The sequence below is a fragment of the Benincasa hispida genome, chromosome 1, assembly GCF_027475165.1.
Source record: "Benincasa hispida cultivar pf3 chromosome 1, pf3_genome.v1.1, whole genome shotgun sequence".
NCBI lineage: Eukaryota > Viridiplantae > Streptophyta > Magnoliopsida > Cucurbitales > Cucurbitaceae > Benincasa > Benincasa hispida.
This window is the reverse complement of record NC_143478.1, coordinates 87,914,657-87,935,534: the sequence shown is the minus strand read 5'-3', so window position 1 is coordinate 87,935,534 and position 20,878 is coordinate 87,914,657. Positions and strand designations below refer to the sequence as shown.

General features: G+C 39.5%; 1 protein-coding gene and 1 long non-coding RNA gene across 24 annotated transcripts in view; one reads left to right on the top strand and one right to left on the bottom strand.

The window, feature by feature from the left end:
- Window positions 1–17,932, top strand: part of LOC120082749 (DNA mismatch repair protein MutS, type 2) — a 72,634-nt gene extending 54,702 nt beyond the window's left edge. For 17 of the 23 annotated variants that reach the window (XM_039038099.2, XM_039038046.2, XM_090316937.1 and 14 more), the window contains 7 exons: window positions 6,727–6,774; window positions 6,849–6,979; window positions 7,241–7,323; window positions 16,201–16,304; window positions 16,651–16,721; window positions 17,249–17,553; window positions 17,709–17,932. In XM_039038099.2, coding sequence (XP_038894027.1) covers window positions 6,727–6,774; window positions 6,849–6,979; window positions 7,241–7,323; window positions 16,201–16,304; window positions 16,651–16,721; window positions 17,249–17,553; window positions 17,709–17,863 — 897 coding nt within the window. In that variant the 3' untranslated portion in view covers window positions 17,864–17,932. Of the gene's footprint in view, window positions 1–6,726; window positions 6,775–6,848; window positions 6,980–7,240; window positions 7,324–16,168; window positions 16,305–16,650; window positions 16,722–17,248; window positions 17,554–17,708 lie in introns of those variants that run through there. The other 6 variants (XM_039038063.2, XM_090316932.1, XM_090316941.1 and 3 more) reach the window with 4 other exon arrangements.
- On the bottom strand, window positions 7,852–8,609 carry LOC150038811 (uncharacterized). The gene is made up of 2 exons (XR_016531647.1): window positions 8,471–8,609; window positions 7,852–8,191 (listed from the first exon to the last, which is right to left on the bottom strand). It is a non-coding gene; the product is annotated as an uncharacterized LOC150038811 (long non-coding RNA).
- Window positions 17,933–20,878: the final 2,946 nt, after the last annotated feature.

The window sequence follows — 20,878 nt, the reverse complement described above, 5'->3', positions numbered from 1 at the left end:
CACCAAAGATATGAATATATACAAGTGTACAAGGCATAGAAAAGGAAAATATTACAAAAGGAAAATATCACAAAATATTTACACAAATGGAAAATCCTAATTATAGAATTATAACATTAATATTGCGGAATAAATGCGGAAACAAGTCCTAAACGATAATACCATAACATAAAGTCATTTTCGGAAGTAGAAAAATTTAAAGACATAAAACCAGTTCTATGATCCTCCCTAGAAGAAGCATCGTCAGAAAGGAAGTAGAGTCCCCTATTGTGCCGGACAGTGCTAATCGTCATCCCCGACTTCTGATCCTGAAACACAACAGAATTTGGTGAGAAAATGGCCTTACAATTCAAATCTCTTGTAATTTTACTGACCGATAAAAGATTATATGAAATTTTAGGCACATGAAGTGTATCACGTAGTACTAAACCATCAAAAGGAGAGGTATTTCCTTTCCCTGCAACCGGGGCAAAAGACCCATCTGCAATTCTAATACGTTCATTTCCCGCACTCGGACAGTATGAAACAAACAATTCTGAAGAGCTGGTGAGATGATCTATGGCCCCTGAATCTACAATCCAGGGTTTCTTGCCATTGATGCTAATAAGGCCAAAAGATGGAAATGTACCTGATTGTGCAATGGCACTCACCTCGACAGCACTCAAATTGGTCTTATTATCGGCTGAGGGTTGATGCTGTGTATTCTCATTAACCGAGTCACTTACAAGTACACGCCTAGAGTTTGATTTGTCATGTGACTGTCGTCGCCTACTGTTTGGGGGCCTGCTGTGTGTCACAATCTCTCTTTCGGAAGCTTCTCTTAGCGATTGTGCGGCACTTGTTCCCGCTCACGAACAAGTCAGCCAACTCGAATACGGACTGCCGATGGCACACCGAGTGCCTCTCGCAACCTCCACCCCCGTTTTACGGAAAACGGTTTTAGAAAACGGGTTTGGAGAAAAGGTTTTCGTAAGAAGTTTTTGTGAGTGTGAATAAAGAAAGAAAGATTGTAGTAGACTAGAAAGCAATAAGCAACAACAACAGCTTTATAGAGTACTACTCCGGGTATGAGGAAGTGATGGTTAGTCTTATCCCCATATAGTGCATTCTGAACAAAAAGCCAACTGGCGCCCTTGCATATGCAAAAGGGCGAGTGGTCACTTACAAAGAAAATGTAAAGAAAGCAAGCTAACTAAGCTAATACAATACAAGATATGAAAGTATGCTAGAAGGGGGTTGGATCGGGCATGCGGCCATGGGCAACAGGCCCTGGACAAGCATGACCGTGACATTCTCCCCCACTTAATTGGTTGACGTCCCCGTCAACTGACCTTGTTCAAAATCTGCGATGGCTGGAGCTGCATTCTTCAAATCTTCGGCCCGCTCCCAACTGATCTCTTCGTCGGGGAGATCCTTCCATTTCACTAAGAACTCTGTCAGTTCTCGTCTGGGTCTTCCAATACGGCGCGTACGTTTATCCAGGATTTGTGCAACTTCTTTCTCTGCAGAACTCTTCATCGTGACCGGTGGGCGCCTTAGCATGTTTCGTTGTTCATCCTCGGGATCGGGATGATAGGGCTTCAAGATACTCACATGGATGACAGGATGAATCTTCATCCATGAGGGTAACTGAACCTTATATGAGGTTCTCCCGACCTTCTCAATTACCTCCACTGGACCTTCATATTTCCTTACTAGCCGTTGGTCTCTCTGGCCTTGGAAACGAAACTGTTTCGGTCGTAGCTTGATCAGGATCTTGTCCCCGGCTTGAAACTCGAGGGCCCTCCGCTTCTTATCAGCCCACTTCTTCATCCTTCTTGATGCTCTTTCTAGGTAGGCGCGAGCTATCTCAGAGGTTTTGCTCCACTCTTTAGTGAAGTTATGTGCCTGAGGACTTTTGCCTGCATAAGGGTGGTTCACCAAGTGTGGCATGAGTGGCTGTCTACCGCACACCACTTCGAAGGGCGTTTTTCCAGTCGCGGAACTCTGCTAGCTATTGAAGCTGAACTGAGCCACATCTAACAACTGGACCCAGTTCTTCTGCCTAGCGTCGATAAAGTGACGCAGATATTCCTCGAGCATACTGTTGAAGCGTTCCGTCTGGCCGTCAGTTTGGGGATGATAGCTAGAGGAGATATTCAGTGTTGACCCCAATATTTTGAACAATTCTGTCCAGAATGTCCCAGTGAATTTTCCGTCCCGATCGCTAACAATGCTCGCGGGGACGCCCCATAATTTCACGATGTGTTTGAAGAACAACTGGGCAGTCATCACGGCTATGCACATTTTCGGCATTGGGACGAAAGTGGCATATTTTGAGAACCGGTCGATGATAACAAGGATCGATTCGAACTCACCCACCTTGGGCAAATGGGTGATGAAGTCGAGAGACACGCTCTCCCATGGTCTAAAGGGCACAGGTAGGGGTTCCAGCAGACCCGCTAATTTCGCCCTTTCGACCTTATCTTATTGGCAGACAAGGCAAGTCTTGGTAAATTGCATGACATCGTCTCGAAGGCTTGGCCAACAGTAGCCTTGTTTCAGAAGGGCATAAGTCCTCTACCAACCATTATGTCCTGCCCACGGTGTGTCGTGACACTCCTTCATCAGCGACCTTCGTAACTCCCCGGATCTGGGGATGTAGAGGCGATTGCCCTTGGTGTATAGTAGATCATCTTCCACCCAGAACTGGCGTGTCTTCCCCTCTTTGGCCAACTGTAGGATGGCCTGCGCCGCTGTGTCGTTTGTCAAGTGAGTTTTGACAGTTTCTCGTACTGTTGCACTCAACGTACTTGCTTGTAGGTGGGCGAACATGCATAGGGCCGCATGTTCGCTCTTTCGGCTAAGAGCATCGGCCGCTTGGTTACTTTTCCCCGGTCTATGCTCGAATTGGAAGTCGAACTCCGCTAGACACTCCTGCCACCGTGCCTGTTTCGACGACAACTTCGGTTGGTTGAAGAAGTGACAAATGGAGTTGTTGTCGGTCTTGACCACGAACTTGGCCCCCAAGAGATACTGTCTCCAGGCCCTCAAGCAGTGAACTACTGCTAACATCTCTTTCTCGGAGGCGGCATACCTCCGTTCGGCATCATTTAGTTTCCTACTCTCATACGCGATGGGGTGTCCGTCTTGGAGGAGGACACCGCCCAACGCGAAGTCAGAAGCATCAGTCTCTACTTCAAATGGCTTGGTCACGTCGGCAATTCCGAGGACCGGCCCTTCAATCATCACTTTCTTCAAGCCCTCAAAGGCGGCTTGACATTCAGGAGTCCAGCTCCATTGGTTATCCTTCTTCAACAGTTCGGTTAATGGCCCTGTTCTTCTCGAGAATCCTTCTACAAACTGCCTATAGTAGTTGGCTAGTCCGAGGAAGGATCGTAGTTCGGTCACGGATGATGGTACCCTCCAGTCTCTAATCGCGGCCACCTTGCCCTCTTCCATACTAATCCGACCACACTCAATCACGTGGCCGAGGAAATTTATGCGCTCTTGGGCAAAGGAGCACTTCTCTCTCTTTACATACAACTGATTTTTCCTCAGCTTTTCGAAGACTAGTTGGAGGTGATGTCGATGGTCCTCCAGCGAGGCACTATAGACCACAATGTCATCAAGATACACTACGACGAATTTGTCGAGGTATTCGTGAAACACTTGGTTCATTAAGGTACAGAAAGTTGTTGGAGCATTGATGAGGCCAAAGGGCATCACGAGGAATTCGAAGGCTCCATATCTCGTGACACAGGTCGTCTTAGGTTCGTCTCCTTCAGCAATTCGGACCTGATAATATCCAGACCGTAGGTCCAGCTTTGAGAAATACTTAGCACCGTGAAGTTGATCAAATAAGTCAATAATGATAGGAAGGGGATATTTGTTGCGGACTGTGAGCTTATTCAAGGTCCAATAGTCGATGCACAACCGGAGGCTCCCATCCTTCTTCTTCTGGAACAGTACTGGGGCTCCGTAAGGGGCCTTTGCCGGTCTGATAAATCCTGCATCTAACAACTCGTCTAACTGTTTCCGGAGTTCGGCCAATTCTGGCGGGGCCATCCGATATGCATTCTTGGCAGGCGGCTTTGCCCCTGGTAACAACTCAATCTCATGGTCAATCCCCCTTCGTGGGGGTAAGGACTTGGGCAAGCTTTTCGGCATGACATCCCGATACTCTTCCAAGACAAATAGAACATCTTGGGGGATCTCCTCTTCAGTGGACTCAACTGATTCTATCGGGATGGCCATGAACGTGGGTTCGTCGTGGGCCAAGCCTCTCTTCAATTGGAGGGCTGAGATCATTCTCACCCCATTTGGCTGCTTGATACTGGCTTGGACTACGGTGGGTGTAGATCCGGTAATGACTAAACATTTGGCGAGGGGCATTGGTATGACTTTATGTTCAAGTAGGAATTCCATCCCCAATATCACATCGAAATCATCCATCTTGACAATCACGAAGTCCACGAAGCCCTTCCAGTCTCCTAACTTCACCGGAGTTCTCTTCGCTATCCCCGTAATCGGTAGGGCTGCGGAATTCACAGCTTTCATCTTCCCTGCATCTCTTTCCCAAGTCAAGTTCAGGCGGCGAGCTTCCGTTTCAGCCATGAAGTTATGGGTAGCCCCAGAGTCAACCATAGTGTTTTTGGCCGATCTTTGGTTGACCCAAACGTCCACATACATGAGTCCTTTCTCTAGTGGCTCCGTCGCCTTTCCCATTTTCTTCTGGAGTGCAGATAAGAATTTCAATGCCCCCATCCTGGGATTCTCAATTTCTGCAGCTGGCTCGGTTACCATCTCCTCCAGTTCAGCCTTGTCTTCGGAGGTAGAGGCTAACGTGGCTTGAAAAGCATTGAACGCGGTTCGATTTGGACATTCGCCCGCCCTGTGTGGCCCTCTTCATCAAACCGATTGACCAAAAACATGGTTGGTCAGTCGGTTTTGGGGTGCTTAAAGTTGAGAGTGAAATAGGGAACAACATTGAAGTAGAAAGAAAATGGAGAGCAATGTTGAGGGAGAAGGGAAAAAAGAGATGAGAGTGATGAAAATCAAACCGACCATGTATAGAACATATTTTCTTGAGGTGAGGTGTTGATGAAGCAATAAGCATAATCCCAAAACAAAGAGTGACGAAAAATGTTGAAGTGATGAAGAGAAAGGAGAAGGGGAAGGAGAAAAGAGAGAAAGTTGAGAGAGAGAAAAGAAGTAATCATGATTACTTAACTCAAAGTTGGTCGGGTTTTTCACAAATAAGGGAATCGATCGACTGTTGATTTTGCAAAATGGTAAAACCGACATTGACCAACTGTTGAAATCATCAAAGAGCGTCTCATTAATGGGATCAATAGGCATCTCTGAGATTTCCTTCGAAGCATGCAAAAAAATCTGGACAAGTTTTTGTCGTTACAACAGCTACTACAATCCATTGATAACCAAAATCAAGTAATTTGACGGATGAAGAAACCCAAAACTGATGCTAACCAACTTAATTGACGGCATCGACTTTAACTTCAAGACCCACAACCACCAGCAACTTCTGTGACTTCTTGTATTATTTTTGTCTCTCTTTTCCCATTTCTGTGTTTATTCCATTCGTTTTTATCTTTCTTTTTTCTTTTTCTTTTAATTTTTGTTTTTTCTTCCATTTGTTAAAGGATAATTATTTTAAATGACAATAGTGCTGAAAATATTTTCAAATATTGTAAAATGTCACTATCTATTAGTGATAAACAACGATAAGCACTGATAGACATCTATCAGTATCTATTATTAGATGTCTATTAGTGTCTTTCAATAGACAGTGACAATTTTGTTATATTTATAAATAAGTTGGTTCATTTTTCTATATTTGAAAACAACACTTTGTTAAATATGTGTGCATGTTTCACAATATGTCAAAATATGTACACATATTTTATTTATGTGTCCCCAACGTCGCGTCCTACTTTTTTGAAAATTGACACTTCACCGTGTCGTGTGTCAGTGTATGTGCTTCTTAGAGTGAAACAAGTGGTCAAAGAGAGACGAACAACAAACTAGCTAACCACCAACAGTTAGAGCAAGACAACTGATAAAGACAAGTTGTTCTGAGACGAAGACACTAGTGATCATTGAAAGGACAAAGGTTGTGAGTGGGAGAAAAGAAGGACGTGAGTGGAAGGGAGAAAACAAAAGGTAGGACGTTAGACAAGAACGCATGAGATTGCAAGGAGAGAAGAAGATGTGAGGATGTGAAAGGCAAACAATCGACAAGCGGCAAAGATAGAGAATGTTGGCTGGCAATGACGAGAGAAAACTAAAAGAGTACCACAAACAACTACTAAAACATCTGGCAGGTGGCGAGGATGACAACCACAAGTAGCGACAATGAGCAATGACTTGTTGGAAGGATGACTGACGACGATGGGTGGAGAGGGTTAGGGTTTTAGGGTACGGGAGGAGTGTGGGAGGAGAAATAGCTGGAATAAATGTTGATAGTTAGCTTAAGCTTTTGAGTTAGTTGAAAACTTTTCGGATAATTAGTGTTTTGACAAAACATAACAGAATACTTGGAAAGAGAGGTGCTGAAGAGTTTTTTAATGAAGAACTGTATGTCAGGGCTACTTTATGGTCAGTGTCCCCCCCCCCCCCCCCCCCCCAACCCAAAGGCTATTGTCTATAATGCAAATTGTTTCATACTCATTTATTGGAATTATCTGATACCTTTTCTTCATATGATTACTTTCTTGCATATGACAGGACATACAGTCAGTTTCAACTAGTCGGTCGTTAGTACTATTGGATGAAGTAAGTATGAAACTCGGTTCGGAAACAATTGAAAAACCATCGTCAATTTTAGTCTAGTTTTTTCTGCATGGTAGGTTGGAGCAGGGACCAATCCTCTGGAGGGAGCTGCACTTGGGATGTCACTGCTGGAATCTTTTGCTAAATCTGGCGCTGCATTGACAGTTGCAACAACACATCATGGAGAACTTAAAACCCTAAAATATAGGTACAGTATGCAAATTACAGATAGGATTTGAATGCAAAATTTACAGGTTTTTTCTTTTCTTTTCTTTTCTTTCTATGAATTCAATAATGACAGGTTTTGGTTGCTTGACTTTTTTAACTTTATAATAGAAACCTTGTTTTTTAAAAAATAGTAAAACAAATAAATCAAGTATCCTTTTGAGTACACATGCTTTTTTAACAATTCTTTCCTTTTTCTTGCTCAAAGATCTTTTATTCATGGTTGTGAAGTTTTTCTCCACAGCAATGAAGTCTTTGAAAACGCATGCATGGAATTTGATGAGGTGAACCTAAAGCCAACTTACAAGATTCTCTGGGGAGTACCAGGTTCTCACTACTGAAATATGATTAACCATTTAATCCCCTCACATTTTATACATTCTCCCCCTCCTCTTTTTTAAAACTTTTGTTCTTTCATTTTGGATAAGAGAAACATTAGCTTTCATTTATTATTCAGTAATACCTTTGGGCATTTAGTATGCAAATATGAGAATGCGACGCCTAGGAATGCAACGAGTGTGTTTGGACATGGAAATAACATCGATAAAACTTGATTTCGAATTATATTTATTTTCTTTATAAAATCCTATCTTATTCAATAGAAGTGAACTGATTGTATAAAATTCCAATAAAGGATCCTCAAGGAATTCCTGAGTTCTTTTCATATGCTTGTTGAATTAAATTTGTTAATAATGTTGTCTGATAAACCACTTCCTGATATATTTTAAATGAATTATTTTAACTTGCAAAATGAATTCTTAAAATCATAGGAATTTAAAGTACGTAATTAATTCTTGAAGTTAATTATGTCTTAGGTTTAAGATGTCAATGTCTAATTATTGAGAAGAGGTCGTCTGAAGAAACTTTATGCCCTGGCATAATGCTCTCTGTGACCATGAAATGACATTTTTCCCAATTTAAAACAAGTTTGGCATCTTGGCACCTTTACAAAATTGGAGATAGGTCAGCAAGACATCAATAAAAAGAGGATAAAAAACAGGAAAAAAAAAATCATCCACGAAAACCTCCATCACATCCTCTATAAGTCCCTGGAATATGACCATCATGCAATGCTGGAAAGTTACTGGTGAAATGCACAACCCAAATGACATTCTCTTGAAAGCGAATGTCTCTTATGGACAAGTGAATGTTGTCTTTTCTTGATCTTCTAGATCAATAACAATCTGATTGTAACCTGAAAAGCCATCAAGAGAACAGTAATGAGAAAAACCTCCAAGCCTATCAAGCATTTAATCAATAAAAAGAAGAGGAAAATGATCTTTTCTAGTTGCTTTATTCAATTTCCTGTAATCGATATAGACACGCTAGGGGTGAGCATCGGTTGGTCGACATCAGTTCTTGGGTGAAGTTTCAGCTGCCATAAGCCAAAGATGCTATTGAGGGAGGATTCATTGGTGTCTAGCCTCTGCAAAGCATTAGTAAGCAAAGCCATTTGAGCTTTTAGAGAATTTACCTCATCAATCTCATATGGTCCCACCACTTTAGTTGTAGATGATCTCTCACTGAGCCTAGCTTGTCACTAAGCCAGTTGTAGCTTGTATTGGCTAAGTTCTCCAAAAGAATGTGAGCTGCTTGGGTTGTTTTTGCAAATATGAACCCTTCTGCTGCAATATCCAAGATAGATTTCATGGTACTAGTCAAACCATACAACTGGATTTGAAACCAGTCTGGATATCCACGCTGTGGACACTTCCTTAGGAGATCCTTATACATTTCTCATGCCTCAAAGAGTGGCTCATCATCTTGTTGAGAATGTGCCAATCTTTGTCCTCAGTCTGGTTGTCTTAGCTCGTGGGAAGTATTTGTTCGAGAAAGTTTGTGCCAACTCATCCCATGTGGTTATGCTCTCTGATGGGGTGGTTTCCAACCAAACCTTGGCTCTAAGGGTGTTCACAGTTTGGTTCGGTCCGGTTTTGTCCAAAATCGATGATCGAACCGAACATGCTAGTTCTGTGGAATTTTGAACCGAGAAATTGAAATGTTCCTCGATTTCAAGAAAAAACCGAGCTAATCGGTTTTAGCTCCAACCTGTTCGAATCAATTCTTAACCGAATTTTTCCTTTCCGGTGACCTAGCCACACAAGAAAGAAGGTGAAGAATTGCAGAAGATGAAAAGAAGGTGAAGTTGCGAGAGATAGCACAATTTTTAGAGAAGACAAAAATGAACAACAATTACAAGTTCAAAATGAACATGAAGAAAAATAAATTATGATGAACGACAATCACACTATCGACAATGAGAGAGAGATGATGGAGCCGATGAGTAGAGATGGGAAGAGAAGAACGAACGCTCTTGAAGCTGTGGTGGTAGGGCCTAGGGGTCAAAATGGAGAGGAAAATTAAAGCTTGAAGGAGAGAGGGAGGGGGAGAGGCGACTGAAGTGTTTTGAGTGAAAGGGGAGAGACAAGGATTGTGAGAATTAGGATTTTAAGGCTTTTGGGCTAATATATTATGGGTTTTTAAAACTTAATTAAAGTGTAGGCCGGTTCGGTTTTTTCAGTTTTTTAGAAGATAAATTGTAGACCAAACCGAAAAACTCGATTTTCAATAGAATAAACCAAAAAAATTAAATGTTTAATAAAAATCGGACCGAACTAGTTGGTTTGCTTCGTTTCGCCTCAGTTTATCAGTTTAAATCGGTTTTTGAACACCCCTACTTGGCTTGATCCTGCAAAGAAAAATGCAACGGTCTTAATCTAATAGCATCACTGGAAACCCCATTGATTTTTACCTCCACAAATTTCAATGAATGATTTGAGATGCTTGTGAGGGTCATCATTGGGACGTCTTCTAAAAGCATTGTCCCTTACCATCTGGATCAAGCCCGACTTGAACTCAAAGTAGTTTGCATTTATGAGTGCATTGACTATTCCAGGTTGAGTCAGAAGGGTCAGTTGGAAATACTCCCTTATTGCCTTTTGTTGTAATTCTTCTGTTATCTCACCAGTTTGTTCTTTTTCTCTTGAGATGTTTCTTGAAAGTCCTATCAATCTCAGGATCAAAAGGAAATGTCGTGGACTCCCTTATTTCTTAAAAGCTATATCAAATTAGTTGGAGGTCATCTGTGCTAACTCAATGCGTTTACTCTCATTCTCTCTATTTTCTTTTGAGTGATTATATTAGTCCTAATATTATCTAATTTTATATATTCACTCTCAGTCAACTTGAGCACTTTCACACATTTTGACTGTTCCTTTGCCTAAAACATGCTACTATTTTATATCAGTTGATCAGGCAGATAAAAGCAATTTAAACATGAACTCTCAAAAAGAAGGTTCAATAAGATGATTCATAAAAGCTTAGGCTAAAACATAAGTATGGTTGCATCATAGGGGCATAAGTCAAACCTTGAAGAGAACTTAGCTCATATTACAATCTGTCGAAAATAGTTGTATTGCCTTAGGGACATATTTGTAATTTTTCCATTGACCCAGGGTTTCCCCTTGTCTATTTATTTGAGCAGTCTCCTTGTATTTTGTGTATCACTTCAATAATAATAAAAAAAATCTCTATCGTGGTTTTTTCTCCCTGGTTATAGGGTTTTCCACGTAAATCATTTGTGTTCTTCTCTTTCATTTTTTATTTTCATCATGGTATCAGAGCAAGGCAACGAAACCCTAGCCGCCATTGATGAGTCCCCTTCGACGACCAACTCCGAGATGGCTGCCACGATTAAGGAGGCTGTCCAACAGTACCTGGAGGCTGTTTTACCTCGTCTTCTTCAACAGATCAGTGCCGGACAAACAACCCCAGCCATGGAGACAGCCTAGCTCTTCGATAGTGCCCAGATCGTGCCCAACCTTTCGACGGCAGCTCCCAGCTGTTCGATGCCCAGTCGTCAGCTCAACCGTGGATCGTGTCAACCCAGATGGCCTCAAACCCTCGGCTGCAGACGATGAGCCGCGTCGATCTCATCGGTTCGACCAGCCGCGGAGTTTCCGTTGAGTAGCAGTCACCACCGGTTGGTCCAGCCACGTCTGACAGCAACGACGCAGCTCACAGCTTCAATCCGGCAACTTTGAATGGAGATACAGGCAATGGGCGGTCTATGGGTGTTTTCCCTATTGAGATTCAAAGGCGATTTACTTATCTTCAGCAACAGGTTACGAATCTTGGAACGGTTATTGGCACAACCCCATAAAGTGCTCAACCAAAGCCAACCAATCTTCCGTTGTATTTCGAAAACCTGGTAAATTCTTTCCATACTTTACCTACTGCAAATTTGTTGTCTGGATCAATGGGAAATTCTGCAAGAATTATTAATGGAGAAAAGCTAAATGGCCAGAACTTTGGTGTCAGTGCTATTGCACACTCAAGTATGGCTCAGTCCATTGGTCTGATTAGTATAAATGGTAAAAAATCTTGGATTGTGGACTCAGGAGCTACAGATCATCTAACTGGCTCATCTGATCACTTTATTTCATACTATCCAAGCGCTGACAATGAAAGAATCAGAATCGCAGATGGGTCCTTTGCCCCTGTTGCTGGAAAATGGCATCTCTCTCCATTTGAGGGTTTATTATATAAAGATTATGGTCATACTAATATTGAATGTTTCTCAGATGCCGATTGGGCAGGATCTAAAGAAGACAGAAGATCAACTTCAGGGTATTGTATTTTTGTTGGTGGTAATTTAATTTCTTGGAAGAGTAAGAAGCAAACTGTGGTGCCACGTTCAAGTGCGGAATCAGAATATTGAGCAATGGCACAATCTGTGTGTGAATTGATTTGGATATATGAACTTCTTGTTGAGTTGGGATTTGAAATCACCACGCCGACAAAGTTGTAGTGTGATAATCAGGCAACACTTCATATTGCGTCTAATCCAGTATTTCATGAAAGAACTAAACATATTGAAGTTGATTGCCATTTTGTATATGAGAAAATTCAACAAGGAGGATATGTGAAGACTGGAGAACAATTAGGAGATATCTTCACGAAAGCATTGGATGGAAGACGTATAGATTATCTATGTAACAAGTTGGGCATGATTAACATATATGCTCTAACTTGAGGGGGAGTGCTCCAAAGATTATTCTAAGACATTTTCCCCTGTGGCCAAGCTTAATACTGTCCAGGTACTGTTGTCTGTTGCAGTGAATAAAGATTGGCCCTTTCATCAATTAGACAAAAAAATGTGTTTCTTAATGGAGAACTTGAAGAGGAAGTCTACATGAGCCCTCCCCCGGTTTCGAAAGCCAATTTAAGCACCGGGTTTGAAGACTAAAGAAGTCGTTATATGGGCTGAAACAGTCCTCGAAGGCGTGGTTTGACAGATTCACCAGCTTTGTTAAAGCCTCAAGGGTATAGTCGAGGGCACTCAGAACACACATTGTTCACAAAGAAGTCAGGTTGAAGGAAGATCGCGGTTTTTATTGTTTATGTCGATGATATATGTTGTCAGGTGATGATAATGTTGAAATTATGAGACTTAAAGCAAGAATGGCCGAGGAATTTGAAATTAAAGACCTGAGAAAGTTCAGGTATTTCCTTGGGATGGAAGTGGCTTGGTCAAAAGAAGGTATTTCAGTCTCTCAACGAAAGTACACTCTTGACCTTCTCAAAGAGACAGGAATGGCTGGGTGTAAACATGTGGATACCCTATGGAGTATAATGCAAAGCTTAGCAATACAGATAATGGAGTTCCCGTCAACAAAGAGAGATATCAGCGATTAGTTAGGAAGTTAATCTACTTATCCCACACTAGACTCAATATATCCTATGCAGTGAGTGTTGTCAGCCAGTTCATGCAGGCCCCCTACGAGGAACATATAATAGTTGTTGAACACATTTTACGGTACCTGAAGGCAACTCCTGGTAAGGGCTTAATGTTCAGGAAGTCCAATAAACGTTGCATTGAAGCCTACACCGACTCTGACTGGGCAGGTTCTACTGTTGATAGAAAGTCGCCGTCTGGGTATTGCACATTTGTCTGGGGCAACCTGGTCATTTGGAGAAGTAAGAAACAAGGGGTTATAGCTAGAAGTAGTGTTGAAGCTGAGTACCGAGCCAGGAGTTTAGAGATATGTGACGAGATCTGGTTAAAGAAAGTGTTGACAGATCTTCATCAAGACAGCGAACTTCCAATGAAATTGTTTTGCGACAATAAAGCAGCAATAAGTATTGTGAATAATCCAGTTCAGCATGATAGAACTAAACATGTTGAGATCGATAGACATTTCATCAAGGAGATACTAGACAATGGAAGCATATGCATTCCCTACATTCCTTCAAATCAGCAGGTTGCAGATGTCCTTACAAAAGGATTGTTGAGACAGATTTTTTACTATTGTATCAGCAAGTTGGGTCTTATTGATATTTACGCCCCAACTTGAGGGGGAGTGTCGAAAATAGTTGTATTGCCCTAGGGGTATATTTGTAATTTTTCCATTGACCTAGGGCTTCCTCTTTTCCTTGTATTTTGGTATCACTTCAATAATAAAAAATAAGTCTCTATCATAGTTTTTTCTCCCTGGTTCTAGGGTTTTCCACGTAAACTATTTGTGTTCTTTTCCTCCTTCATCTTTTATTTTCATCACAATCTAGAAGAAATAAAAGTGCGCAAAAAGTTCATAACAATAAATATTAAACACCGTAGGGATGAAGAGATGGAAAGAAGAACAAAAATCTTGTTGATGGAGTAGCATAACGCTATAGCAGAATTCTGATGCGGTAGCCTTTTTTCCACAGCAACAGCTTCATCGCGAGCTTAAGAATGGTGGTTTGTCCATCTCCACCCATGTACTTCAGGTGAAGATGGAGGAAGAAGATGAAAAGCTCCTCTTCTCTCTCTTCTCTCTTCAAAATGGGATGCAAGACTCTATTTATAATGTATTTCAGCCAATAAGAATAATCCATGTACTTAGAGGGGACAAAAATACTTTATACAGTTGGCTAGCAGTGGTCCCATGTGCTCTTGTCGACCATGTGCACTGGCAGTGGCGCTGGTCTCTAGAATATCTTATCATGCAGCAGAAATTCCACCATGTTATAGCATTGACTTTCCATGATGGTGTAGCATGTCAATTCGACACGTTGGCAATTAACAATCATTTTCCCAGATGCGTCAAGCATCAATTTCCTGATGCATCAATCATTAGAGCCATCACAATTTCATATGAATTTCTAATGATTTTATGATATAAAATGCATTAAGGAACATATTGTGCTAGCATCCTTTTAAGATATTATTGCCATAAAAATTTCTTACAACTTTTGAGTTTTTCTAATGCATTGAGGTTGACATTAGCCCAATTTTAGGTGCCAAAATAACTTGTTATCACAAGTTATCAATATTACCAAATGATCATCCGTCTTCCTTGCTCTAAATTTCGAGTCCTCAATATCTGGTGCTGAGGTACCCTCAGTTAGATGACCATCTTTGCCTCCACCGTCAATATACATAAAAACTTATTGATTCCATTGAAGAAAGTTGTGACCTTGAAGTTTACAATTTGTCATAATTTGAGGAGAGAAATCATGTGGTTGAGGTGAGTGTTCAACACTACTGCTTCCTAACCCGTGTTGTGTCATGTTTGTAGATAATGTTGGAACAAAAACAAACTAGCAGCATACCCACGAAAAAAAATGGGGGAGAGATGCTGAATAGCAGACCCATGAAAAACAGCATTGATTTTGACACAACTTTCGAATCAACTCCACAGAACCCACTGGAAAACAGAATGGACAGCGAATGACGAGTGGCGACGATGATGAGAAGCGCGAAGGAACGATGGGCAGTGAGAGGCGTAACTGAGGGAACCACCTGGACCGAGGAGGATGTCAATGGTGATTAGGAGGTGGTAAGATGCCGGAGAGATGCCTAACGCCGAAACAGATGTCGGAGTAAAACCGGCTAAGACGAAAGACGGCGCCAGAGAAAAAGGGTTAGCTTAGGGTTGCTCTAATACCATGAAGTTTTTGGGAGAAACTTATTTTTCATTCATTCAAATGAACCCCAAAAATAAAAGATATAATACAAAGAAAATTCTAGGAAAGGAAATAACCCAAAAAAGGAATAAAAAAACATTTCACACAAAAAGGAATAAGTCCATACTGTTGGTGGCTTATAAGCTAATTGCTAGGGAACAAACCAAATTTCCCACCACTTACACCAACAAATCATCAGACGATTTGGTGGCGACTAAAATCAAGATAATAGACAAGGGTGTAAAGGATAATAAACAAGAAACATGTCCAGTTATTCACTCAATAGACCACTCATTTGAGGAGGATAAATAGTCATTCAGTTTATGATTACACTCGTTTGAGGTGGGCAATTAGTCAATTAGTTTATGATTCTTCTCTTCTCTCTCTCTCTCTTTTAATAAGAAACTGGGTAGAAAAGAAATCAAAAGGCTGGAGCCAAAAAGACAAAAAGAACCCAATGTCATCCCTCAAATGATCATGATTTTTCCTTGTCATAGAAGACTCTCCAATCCTCTACCCTTCTATCCTCACAAAAAAGTTGGACATGAATTGAGCCATAGAATCCCATGCTTATTGAAGTTTTGACCAACAAACATTTGAGAGACCATTGTCTGAAGGCGTCAAGAAACGTGGACTACAGGGAGGAGGCTGAGAGACCATTTTCTGAAGTTTTGACCAACAAACATCTGAGAGACCATTGTCTGAAGGCGTCAAGAAACGTGGACCACAGGGAGGAGGCTGTAGGACAGGAAAATAAATAAATAAATAAGTGATTCACGTCCTTCAAGCATTTCCTGAACATAGGGCACCAGCTGGGGGCTAAGGCTCCACAAGAGGACTGCGACTCTATGTATGAAGGCCTCCAAGCACAACAGTCCAGATGAGAACCTTACACTTCTTAGGGACCCTAAATCTTCCTTTTGACTTTGGGAAACTAGCTAGGAAAGCACAGGCTTGCCTTTGAAAAGGATGGTGAAGAGGATGTCACAGAAAATCACCAACGCTTTTCAAGGTTTCAAACTCCACTATCTACCAAATCCACTCATTAACTTCGCTGTCAGGAACATGTCTTCTAGGGCAAAAAAACATAAAGTATACAGTTCATGATCAGTGTCTGTTCATGCACGTGAAAATTGATTTTTTAGTTTTAGTTGAGGTTCGTACTTTTTAAGTAAACCAATTGCTTATTGTGCCTTGGATTCTATTATGGTTTTTCTCTCAGCAAATCTAAAGGAGGCGAAATTATGTTTGTAGGACGTTCAAATGCTATTAATATTGCTGAAAGGTTAGGGTTGCCTAGTTCTGTTGTAGATGATGCTCGGGAACTCTATGGTGCGGGAAGTGCAAAGATAGATGAGGTAGAATGCAGAGTCATTGCAAATTTGTACCTTTCTTTTTATGTATGCCTTTTTATTTGTGAAGCATCATAAAAAGAAAAGTTTATGGGATACTATCATTAGCTATTATTTTGTTACCGTTTACCAATTCAATATGTTCTTATTTTTTATTCAATCTGTATTCTTTCTTTAATTTTTTTTTTTTTTTTTTAAAAAAAAAAAAAACCCTGAAAGATGGTCCTCTCTTCTCCAGTTAGCAGTACCAGTGGCAGATATGGAATGTTAATTCCTTGTGCACTTAGTATATTGCTTCTCAAGCATATGTTAAACTATATTATTTACAATTTAATGTTACATTTTAATGCAGGTCATAACCAATATGGAATGTATAAAGAAAAAGTATGGAGACCTCTTACAAGAAGCTCAAAATAACTTGACGTGAGTCTCGTAAAAGTAATTTTATGGAAACAATCTCAGTCCAATCTAGTCATCCTGTAATAATATCATAGCCATAGGTCTGATTTAAATCCTTGTATGTTGATTAAGTTCCGGACATTGTTAATTCGTATAGTTGCTGAAATTGTGATATCAATCTTTTTTTAATCGTGGCTATTATTATCCGCATAACGCAATTTAGAAAAGAAATTAAAAGAAAAGAAACTGACCCTTTTAAATGTGAAGGAGGAGATATTTGGAGAAGGCGTTGAGCTTTTTTATGTGATATCCATATCTAGATAGACGATAGTTCCTTTAAAGTCGTATATATTTAATAATTGTCAATTTCTCTCTAGAAAAACTATCGAGATACAAGTTTGTTTCTAGCCTATATATAACAGTTTTAAGTAACAAATATGGTTCTTTCCTCAAAACGCTAGCTTTATTTCATCTTTTCGTCATTTTCAATAGATGATGCTCTTGAACTTGTGCAATCGTGATCTTTTAACCATCCACCTTTTTAATCATAGGGAGTCAAACAGTCTTCATGAAAAGTTGTTGCTTGCTAGAAGAAACATTATTGAACATGGTAAACGACAGAGGCTTAGAAAAGTGCAAGAGGTAATCAAGGCTGCAACAAGGGCTCGTTCTAACATTCACCAAAAAGTACGGGAACTACGTGCATCTCCAATCGAGTACTCCCCACCCTCTGCCACTGATAGTAGACAACGCGGAGGAATAAACTCTAATAACCGAACTACAGCAGGCAAAAAGAACTTGATGGCATTGCATGCGCATATATCGTCAACCAGTGACATCAGTCAACCACGATCAGGTTTGCCATTGACAAATCTCCTGTTTAATTTTGTGTGTTTTGAAGAGTCGCAAATTTTCTTCCTGATAGAAGCTCCGTTTTTTATACTTAAGTTGTCGGTTATGTGATGAAAAGAATTCTTGTTACCTTATCTTTGTGAATTTTGTACATTACAGAGGAGCCCAAGTTTCCCACTGTTGGCGATACTGTGTACGTTTCTTCCTTTGGGAAAAAAGCGACAGTTTTAGGCGTAGAGCCATCGAAAGACGAAGTAATTGTTCAAGTTGGTAGCATAAAGTTGAAAGTGAAGTTCACTGACATAATGAGATAATCATCTAGAAGCCATGCGATGTTGACGAGTATACGTTAATCTATAAAATTAACCAATTTCATATCTCTATTCTCTTTGTTGGTTTCGCCTGATGAACCCAATCTGAAAAATTAGAAAAATGGCCACAAAATAACTGAATTGGCTGAGTAAATGTTTTTGAAAACAAAATCAATTTTATTCCAAGCACTTTTGAAAAAAAAATGAATTATCTAAATTAGGTTTAGTATACTATACATTCTTCAATTATTTGTTTTTCAAACAAATATTGAAATTCTTTAGATAGATGGTTCAAAAATGACTTTTCAAGTGCTACTCTCAAATTCTCTTACTTTCATATCTAGTATAACGAAAATTTTCATCATTTAGAACAATAAAAATTTTAAGATAGAATAACATATTTATTGAAAATACTTTTTGAAATAACTAACAGTCGTAGATGAATAGTGAAAATTTGCTAAATAGTTTGGTTCATTTTCTTATATTTGAGACCAACTTTAAAAAATATTAAAGTTATGTTGCATTGTGTCAAAAAGTCATTTGAAAATTCTTTTGATCAAATAATTCAAATTAAATCAGTTAAAATCACTTTTAAAAACGCATTAGTTTCACATTTACTTGATTCTTCTAAAATCAGGTAATCTTTTTAATTAACATTTAGTTTTCAATTTTATACTTAAAAATATATTTATATATTTATATATTTATATATTTCTCATCTAATTAAATCTATTTTCTATTTTTTAAGAGTTAAATGCATCATTTAAAAATAAAAAAGTGTACCATATTGATATTTTTTTTAAATAAAGTTATTTTCTTTAATATTTAAAAATTAATCTATAACAAACAAAATTTATCATACTAAGTAACTATTTAAAATTTTAAATTACAAAAAAAAAAATTGATGATAAGTCTATTTTAATTATTATACCTAAAATAATATGTTTTAATATTTATTTACCAAACATTCCAACCTACCTTTTCAAGTTTAATATTTATTTACCAAATATTATTTAATTTCTTTTCACAATTGATTTTTCTAAAAACACAATTGCCAACAATTATTTTTAAAGCTATAGCAATTCTAAAAGAAGCCTAGATGATATTTTTAAATGGTTACATAACCTGACTTTGAACCATCATGTCTTTTTTCTTTTCTTTTATTTTTTTATTTTTTATTTTTTATTTTTTATTTTTTATTTTGACAATGCACTGGACCATCTCTTCGGAAAAAACAAATTCAGAATTGAATGCACGACATCCTCCAGAAAGAGGTACGATAAGTTTCATTGGAAAAGAAAAACTAAATTGCCATGAGGTGAGCAAGAATTCAAAGGTGACAATAAGAAGGTGAAAAATAAGATGAAAACATAGAAATAGGTGGAAAGATCCAGAAAACAGAGGAAATGAGAAGTAAAACCAGAAATAGGTGCCTTCTATTAAGGTGAGTGGTGAAGACGGCCCAGCCAACAATAGCAAGACTCACACGTCAGACAAATCCAACACAGCTAACATAGTCAGCAAGTCCACGCCAATAGATATCCAAATAATTTGCTCAACAAATTATGTTAAGATGAAAACATAGTCAGCTAACATGGTCATCTATTTTTATTATTTCCTGCCCATCCCAAATTAGGGATTTTTCCGTATAAATATTCCTTAAATATTTGGAAATAATACAAGGTGAATTCATATTCAAATAGCGGAGATTCACGAAGAAGTCTTGCGCTATTTACCAGTGCCTAGACTGAATATCCAACGAGATAAAATCATCTTGATCTCCACAATATACTTAATAGGATGGTGGTGCCGCACGCTGTGTTAGGTTAAGAGCAGGTCAACTCAATCATGTATGATGGAATCATCAAAGATTTGACCTTTTCGACCAATCATGCATCTTTATTTCTCCCATGCTTTCCGTTGGTCAACAACCAACCACTGCTCTCTATAGTGCATTGTATCATTTGGTCTACGTACCGGAACTGATAACATTCGAGATTATGCAGGATTTCGGTTACGACGACAAGGCTCTCTTTGAGAAGACCTATTGCTCCCCATATCTATAGGCGGCAATGGTCAGAGTTGTCCATAGATCAAATTATTTCGTAGATTGGATTTTACTTGACTGTCTACGGCTCCATTGCGTGTGCTCGGGGTTCTTGTTTCCTTTGTTCAAAATAGAATATGTAGAAACTTAGGGCTAACTCCGTGCCAGCAACCGCGGTAAGACGGGGGGGGGGGGGGGGGGGGGGGGGGGGGGGGGGCAAGTTAAGAAAGCGCTTACCGAGGAATAGAAAGGGAGGACAGGTTGGTTCGAGGACCCAAAGGTGCTCACTCATTGATCCCCGGTAAGGTAATCAGTCGGTGCCGGTGTCTTCCTTTCGAAAAGATCCCATCCAAATGTCTCGGCCAGTCTCTTCTTCTTCTTCCTTATCTTGGTATCAGAGCACGAGGAATGGCCAACGCCAACTTCAATGGAGGCCCGGCCACAAATCTGGGTAATACTAATGTAACTACCCGACTCCCTAGGACTCAAGTTAGGTCGTTACTAAACACATGCATGCATGGAACTTAAAACGATACCCTTTTATAGTGAAATAAATAAGGTAAATGTAAAAGACCTCTATTAAAATCAAATGATAGGGTACCCATAAATTATAAATGATAATAAATAGGTCTGAAAACAAATCTTAACAGTCAGTTTCCAAATAACAAGACTGAAAGTTAAAAACATAAAAGAATTCTTAAAACGTGAGTGGAAGCATTAAAATTGGTTCCAGTGTCTGATAGCACCGAAAATGTACTATTTTTCTCCTCTTAATTCGAGGTTGTTACTATATTTAATGTGTTTATTTGATAATTTTGTAAGTATTGAGTATCTTAGAGGTAGAATCAGTCGTTACGAACTATTTGGGGTTAATTTGGAGCAACTAGGAGCTAATTTGAGCAACCGAGACATGAACAAACAAAAATACCCCTGGACAAAGCGTTGCAATGATTAAACAAGCATTGCTCAAC